Source organism: Dipteris shenzhenensis, chromosome 32 (genome assembly GCF_047967505.1).
Source record: "Dipteris shenzhenensis isolate YYH24624 ecotype China chromosome 32, Dip_SZ_1.0, whole genome shotgun sequence".
In the NCBI taxonomy this organism is placed as follows: Eukaryota; Viridiplantae; Streptophyta; class Polypodiopsida; order Gleicheniales; family Dipteridaceae; genus Dipteris; species Dipteris shenzhenensis.
Window position 1 is genome coordinate 9,548,199 of NC_141627.1, and position 8,272 is coordinate 9,556,470.

At 41.5% G+C, this 8,272-nt stretch overlaps 1 protein-coding gene across 1 annotated transcript; it reads right to left on the reverse strand.

Annotated features, from left to right (window-relative positions):
• Window positions 1–6,024: 6,024 nt before the first annotated feature.
• On the reverse strand, window positions 6,025–6,570 carry LOC147880278 (dirigent protein 24-like). The gene has a single exon (XM_087370395.1). The coding sequence runs from the start codon at window positions 6,568–6,570 to the stop codon at window positions 6,025–6,027; it is 546 nt and encodes a 181-aa protein (XP_087226521.1).
• Window positions 6,571–8,272: the final 1,702 nt, after the last annotated feature.

The window sequence follows — 8,272 nt, forward strand, 5'->3', positions numbered from 1 at the left end:
TGGAGCCAAAAGAATTATGAAAGTTAACGGTTTGATCTAGAGAAATTGATGCTGCAAGATTCAGGTAGAATTGGGAAAAATGGGAGAGATATAGAAGAAGGTTGAAGAAGATGATGAGGTGGCATCCTAAGAGTCTAAAAGCTCAAGGAGGATCATGGCTCTAATAACAAATGTTGGAATGTGGGGAAGAATAGATGCATTGTGACAAGAGGAGTGAGAACACAAAAGATGTAGCGATGGGTGTTCTATTCATTGTGAGAGGGAAGTCTCTCTTTTATAGAAATGGAGAGAGGGCGTCCTAAATCAATGGCACCTCTCCTACATCAAAGGAGGTAGCTCCTAAATCATAGGAACTCCATAATAATAGGCACCACCCCATGTTGTCCTTTGCATTACATCATCACATGTGTCATGGTCTATGGTACTAAGTGTGCCTCTTCTACACACACACACACACACAACCATATGACTACTAGTGGATGCACACATGCACCTAGCAAGCCCTTGATCACATATATCCCAGTAGTGAATTGTCTTTGTATGCCATTACTTCTGAAAATGTTCATGAATGCTGAAGACATGTATTCACCTCCTCTATCTGATCTCATGACTTTGACCTTTCTACCTTTGCATGGGCCATAATATTACTCACTTTAATATCTGTACAAATTATCATGTCCATAAAAAATGATCTACATGGTGGGGCAAACGTCCATCCACAAAATAAAAAGCCTATGCTAAGGGAAGGATTTCCTCTTTCTATCTGAGCATGTGGTCAATAATTTCTCTCTCTAGACTAAGCATGTGGTAAGAAATTCATCTCTCTATCCATTTTTGCAAGTATGTCTAGATCTTTTCTAGAGATACTTATCTTATCAAGAGGCTTTGATTCTTGAAATCTGAAAAAGAATTTAGATTTCTCTTTCAAAAAGGAGACCCAATGATATCTATTGTAGTCATCGATGAAAGTCAAGTAGTAAAGTGAACCATTGATGTTGGGCATAACCCCATACATCTGTGTGAATCAAATCAAGAATACCTTGTGCTCGAGAGGTGCTTCTGCCAAAATTGATTCTCTCTTGTTTACCAAAGCAACATGCTTCGCAAACTTTTCCAAGAAACCAAAGTTTTGAAATTTTAATTGCCATATTCTAATTTGTGAGCTCTATCAAGCCTTTGAAATTGGCATATCCATATCTCTTGTGCCATATTGCGGAAAGTAGCATCTCTCGCGGTTGAGTTGACATGGCATGCAAATCTGGTACTGAAGCTAGCATTCTAAACAAGCATCCTTCCTTGACTACTTTTCCATTCTGCATTCATCTCCATCAAAGATGAATCGATAGTTGTGTTTCATCATTTGCCCAATTGACAAGAGGTTCTTGCTGAGCTTCAAAACATAGAGTACATCTTTCACCAATCCTTTCATACTAGTGAGATTGTTCATAAGGACAATGCCTTTCCCTTGAATTGGACTCGATGTATTATCTTCCATGTAGATGACATTCTTCTATCCTTCTAATGGTTACATCTCTATGAACCATTCGTGATGCTTTCTCATGTGAGATGATGTGCCATTGTCGATGTACCAAGGATCTTGATCTGGTTTATCTCAATTTGATAGCTGCATTCCCCTTTTTAATTGCAATCAATGTCAAGGTATAATGTTTTAGTCTATTGCATATCCTCGCTTGTAAGAAACATATTCCCATGTTCATTGGCATAATGACTGTGACTTGAATGTCCACCATGATGATTTTTTCGTCCATGAAAATTCCCTCGATTTTTACTGCTGGATTGATTGCCTTGGTTGTATTATTTCTTGCCGCAATCTCTTTCATAGTGTCTAAACTTATGACAGTAGTTGCACTGAATGTTTGAGTCTTGACAAATTGGTGGATGCGTTCCCTCATCCTTGGAATATTCCTTTGTTGGAATTATTTCCTCTTGGATTCTGATGCTGATGTTGCTGAGGATGATGCTGATGCTGACATTGCTAATGAATTTGTTGTTGATGATGACCACCTCGCTGAAATGATTTGCCTCTGCCTCTGCCTCTATCTGAAGATGTGAATGCTTGATATTGGAATGACCTTTATGTGTGTGAATGGCTTATGGAATGAGTTCTTCACTCAACAAGTAACACTAAGTGTAGTTCTTCTAGTGTCATAATTTGCCATTGAATGGCAATACTCTGGACTAGATTCTCGTATCCCTCTCCTAGTCCATTTAGGATGACTTGAACCATTTCTGTGGGATTCATGATCTCTCTTGTTGCTGCAAGTTGATTGTTTTAATCCTTAATCCTGAGCACGTAAGCATGACCAATTTCATTGCTATTGTGGAAACTCTTGCTTGTTTGGTTTCTCAATGTGAGAATCTTGGAAGTGTTCTTGGACTCGTAAAGAGATACGAACATATCCCATGCTTCTTTTGATGTCTTCATTGTGTTTAGCTATCCTAGCATGACAACTTGCACATTCTGCTTGATCAAATGATATGCATATTTATCTTTTTTGTCCCATTTTGCCAATGGTTGGATCTACTACAAGTGCAGGCAATGGTGGTGTAGCTGTAGATCCCGCTATTGGTGGTGTGGCAACAGGTGGATTGGAGCTACTGCTGGCTAGATCGTCCAATGGTCTAAGTGTAGACCCATCGACATACTCCCATTTTTCTTGAAGTACAAGGATGGTCTCCATTTAGTATTTCCATGTGCTGCAATTGGAGTTGTCTAGCTTAGTGGATGCCTCCAAATTGAGGTTGCTAAACTTAGACATGGTGCAAGTACTCAAATAGTGTGTGAAATCACTGTCTAAATCGACCGCAATACACTGACTGTATCAAGTGCAATTTGAATGGTCGATCAAGATAGAAATGTAATATATAGTCCAATCTATTACAAGGCTTGTGGCAAATGATGTGGGAATAGCCAAGAGGATTTACGAGGCTTGAAACAATGTGCACAATGCCAAAAAATAGCTTATAAGGCTTTACAATGGTGGCATGTGTGTGTAAAATCAAATCATATGCAATCTGCCCTCTGATCAATCGATCAATGCCTCTGAACACTTTGAAATCTGCTCACTGAACTGTGGAACGTCAAGTTTCATGAAATATAATGATGTGAAAGTGCATGTGAGTAAAGGGACTGACTCCGAGTGGGAACTATTTAGGAATTTTTGGGCATGGCTTCGATTGGCTGCTTTAGAGTTCTCTCCACTATGGATGATCTAATATACTCTGAACTAGATCTAGACCAACTGTTGCACGATGAAAAAGCATCAAATAATTCATTTTCTTTGTTCATTTTAGGTGTTGGGTCAGATGCATTGATGTAGAGGCTGATGTGTGTGCAAAAAGTGGATTTATCACCGAGTCTCAAAAGTGTGTGATACTTGCACCAAAATGATGTGACAAGAACATAGAGTACAGAAAATCGAGCATTTTGCCTTTTTGGAGCGTCCTCAAATTCTTCCTGCTTGATCTAGGCGGAGGGGAAAAAGGGTGCTAGTGATTATGTGGCAATCAGAGTCACATGCAGACCCTATGCTTAGGAAGAGGTGTGCCTAGCCTATGGGACACTGTGCTCAGGTGGCACCTGTGCGCATGCAAGGTGCACAGTGTGCTAGTGGAAGGGCAACTATGCCTAAGTGCCATGTGGTAGTGTTGAAGTGGACTGATGACTGGGCACTAATGAGTCAGCTTTGATTGGTCAACTGGTGATGTGGCCTGATGACATGGCTTGATGATGTGGAACAATGATGTGTCACTGGTGATGTGGTAGGTTGATGGTGATGTGGCACATGGCTCGTGTATGCTGATGTGGTAATGATGTGGCAGTGTGATGTGCCTACGTGGCAGATAAGACCACGCTGGCCGACTGATGTGGCAAGGTGGATATGATTGATGATGTGGTAGTATGCCACGTGTCACAACATGGCTCTTGTGGACACCTTGGTGGAGATAAGATTGACATAATCTAAAGATTCCTCATGGAATCTTAAAGATTCTATGACGAAATCTCGTAGGAGTAGAAGCTAGATGCTGTAGTTTGGGGCGTCGAGGTTGGCCGGTTGCTGAGTCGTTGGATGAGGTGGCATGGGAGGCCTATGTGGTTGACGTCGTGAGCTGTGGCATCGTTTGGAGTCGTGTTGGGACTGTCAGTCGAGTGTCTTCCAGTGTTTCGGACTATTGGTGCTCAGTTGCGTGGAGGTCGACCGACTTGGTTGCTGTGTGAAGCCCGCTGGCTTTTAGTAGCTATGGTGCCCTCTGCAACCATTGCCTCCAAGAAGGACCTCCTGCGTAAGGTCTTCAATAACCTTGACGGGCCAGGGTGCCGCCATCACCAGTTGCTCCCAGAGCTGTAAGGAGCTCGACCAACACTTATCCCAGATCAAAGCTTCCCTTCAAAAATGGCTCGAGGAGGTCGCCAAGAAAGAGAAGTCCTTCGAAACCAGGATTAAGTAGTCGCCGGCCTCCCTCGATAAGCATGATGGGGCCGTTGCCACCCGAGACCAAGCCTCTTTGGCCTGCGTGTAGAGTAGAAGGATGCGGCCATCGCTTCTATCATGACGCAAAAGGGTCCGCCTTAAAGAGCTAGAGCCTTGTGAACTTAGGTTGAAGGGCGCAGCTCGTTGAAGCAGGGTGCTGAGAGGCTATGTGAAGGTTGCAGTATGGCGTGGATGTTGCAGAGTTCGAGCTGAAGCCAGTAGCCAAAGATGCGCTATGAGATGTCGCCTTGTAGATGTAGTCAGAGCTGGCTGCCTTGTAGAGTCGATAACATGTGCCTTGTAGAGTCGATTGCCTTGTAGATGCCTTGGATATCTCAGCAGTAGCTTAGTTGCTTTGATAGACAGACATCTGCAGATAGTTTCTCTTTCTATCTTGGGACAAGGAGAATATAGACACTGCTCATAGGACTCTCAAGCAGCCTAGTTGTATCTTGGACTTGTTGGATGGAGGTAGGATGATCGTAATGGCTAGAAGATCCACCATCACAGCATTCAAGTGCCTTTTTTTTGCATTCTAGTTGTAGTAGGAAATTTTAGGTACATATCATTCAGGTTGTGAGAATGTTTGCCTTAAAAGTGTTGATATAAACATCATTTGGGTTAAAATCTACCATTTGCAATTATTATTTTCAAGGATGAGGCTAGAAGCAATGTAAATCCTAATGGGTATAAAACAACACTCATTAAGAAAGTAGTGGTGGAACTCTTGGTGTGGCACACTCTTGTTGCACCAAGTCACATGCAATGTGTGAGGGTAGGTACCTTAAGTACTTGGTCTTATTTGGAGCTTATTGTTTAATTTAGCTTGACATAATCTTTCATCTAAGCAACATTATTTTAAAAATACTAATTACACTAGAAAGGAGGGAATGCTAGTAAAGAACAAAAAGAAAAACATGAAAGACTAAAGAAAGAAGGGAATGAGGAAGATCTCTTGCATAAACTTAGTTAAGAAAAAGTCTCGGGAAGTAGCTAATATCAAACCCAAACAATGCCAACAAGAAAACCTTAGACCTTATTGGTGTCCCCAAAGATCACACCTTTCACTTAAGTTTCTTAAGAAATTTAGCTTACAAATCAAACATCTACATTGTTAGCTGAGCATCACATGAGATCCGCTAATGGTGACCATGGAGAAAATGAAGGTCGTAACGAAATGTCACGTAAGGTACATCAAGCACTGTCTGATCGGGTGGGAATTGCCTCCTATACCTTAAGTGCTTGGTCTTATGTAGAGCTTACGGTTGGATTTAGCTTGACATAACCTTCCATCTAAGTGCTAGTGAAAAACGAAGAAAAAACAGAAAGACTAAAGAAAGAAAGGAATGGAAAAGATCTCTGCATATTAACTTACTCACAACGAGGAAAATCTTGAAGTCCCTGCAAATCGTTTACATTGGCTTATATCAAACCCAGACAACATCATTGGTGTCCCCAAAGATCAGACCCTTCACTTTCTCTACAAATTTAGCTCTCCACAAAGCAAACATCTACGTTGTTATGAGATCCGCTAATGGTAGCGACCATCCATAAAATGAAGGTCGTGACGAAATGTCACGTAAGGTACATTAAGCGCCGTCTGATTGATTAGGACATAACCTCGCACGCCTCTGAAGCTTCCAGTACCTCCGACCAAGGCAAGTTCCGCCGGACCGTTATCAAGCTGGCCCTGGTAGCTGATGGTTCCGTTGTAATACCCATCATTGTAAGTGATGACCTCCAGCTCCAATGCGTGAAAGGAGGAATCATAGCTGACGTCCACGGCGAATCCCCTGCCGTACCCGAGGAGCGTGGAATTTCGTTCTGCTGTTTCGGTGACGTTCAATGCGAAAATTGTTGTACTCCCGAACTGGTTAGTGAGGGTAGTATTGATGGCAGGGAGAAGAAAAGCGAGGTCAGGGGGGCCTCTAAAGACCTGCAGATAGAAGGTAAGTGTGCTATTCATGTATGGGGGTGGACCTGAGCCGGCGTAGACAGAAACGACGAGGGCAAGGAGGAAACAGATTGACAAACGAAAGGTAATAGAGGAAACGGAAGAAAATTTATGGAGTGCCATGACGGATAGGCTGGTCTGAGAGGCAACAGCGGATACGAATTCAAACTTGTATGATGTGCAGCAACCTAGCGACTTCTTTTGTAGGAGTTTCTTGTCGAAGGTCTACTACACGCAACTATAATGTAAACTAATGTACAAATCCCATGATCAATCCAGCCTCATGTACAAATCCCAAGTGTTTAGATCTACCTGTTATCGAATTTCATATAAGTCACTGCAGCCTAAGTTTGTCGCTTTACAGCTCCCTGTGAGCATGCAACGATCAATCCGGGCTTCTTTCTATTATTTTTAGTGCGCTTTTTCTCACGTCGTCTCTTGACGTGCACGTCTAGCGCCTTTCTAGATTTAGAACTATAAATCTTTATATATTTTTGACTAGAAAATGCACGAAGGAGATCACACTCAAATGCACGCAGGATTCTATTGGACACAAAGCTCTTTCAATAGTTCGAATTTACATGATCATGCATGTGTTATCCAAGTGGGGTGCAAACACCCCCCACATGAACTTCGTCAGTGCGCTAGGGTCGTGGATGACTTGTCAATACCTCCTCAAACATGACCCAATTGGAGGATTAATGGCAAAGAATGTAGAGATTTGAATATGAAACCATAAAAATGTAGAAATGAATCAATTTTCTAAAACCACGAATGAGATGCTCGCTTTAAACCATAGATGGACTTGAGCAATCGACACACATGATGTGGATGCGCTCAATCCTCATAGCTAAGTGGTTGAACCATGTAAATCTCTACTTGAATTTCACCATGCAGAAAAGCAGTCTTGACATCCATTTGATGGATGCCAAGATCAGCCTACATGACATATGCAAGCAAAACTCGAATAGCAGTGATCTTGACAACTCATGAGAAGGTTTCAAAAATTAATAGTCTAGACTAGAAATATGAGAGTACCCTCTAGCCACAAGGTGCGCCTTATACTTGGATGGACATCCATCTGCATGGAATTTCTGTTTGTATACCCATCTCCAAGGAATGGGTGAGCATGTAGGAGGCAATTCTTGTTTTTTCAAAAATGAGGGTGAGTGATTATATTATATCAGAAAAGAAACGAGTACATCTTTACATCTCTTCCCTAGTACTCCAAAAAAGAGGAAGGACATATGAGACGAGCTATAATCATAGGTATGAAGATAACTTCCAACTGTCATCTTCTCAACAATAAACCAAAGCATATAAAATTTCTCAAACGTCGTCTTCTTCCTTGGAGGCCACTGTGTCGAGTCAACAAACCATTCCGAGGATTATTATGCCTGAGATAGCAAAACAAACTCTGACTCTTTGTTTATTGAGCCATATTGCACCTTTGGGTGCACTGTTTGAAAGCAAGTTGTCGCCCTAGAATCAAATAGAGTCATGACTACAAAAAATGTTATCTTCATAGTGATTAGTGGTTGCACACTACTACAAAACTAGGTAGAAATGGCACCCTAAAAGTGCCATTTCTACATTATTAAATGGCACTTTCATTCAGCCATTTCCATATGCACCATTTTTTGGAAATGGAAACCAAAAGTGCCATATATTTTTGCCATTTTTACATATGAAATGGCAACTAAAAGTGCCATATTATTGTGCCATTTTTAACATATGAGATGGCATCAAACTTTGGTGAAATGGCACTAGATTTGAGGTTAAATGTGAAAGAAATGGCAAATGTATGATATAAAAGATGCCATTT

Bases quoted from the DNA above. Each gene is read 5' to 3' on its own strand.
- LOC147880278 (XM_087370395.1), bottom strand. From the start codon at position 6,570: ATGGCACTCCATAAATTTTCTTCCGTTTCCTCTATTACCTTTCGTTTG.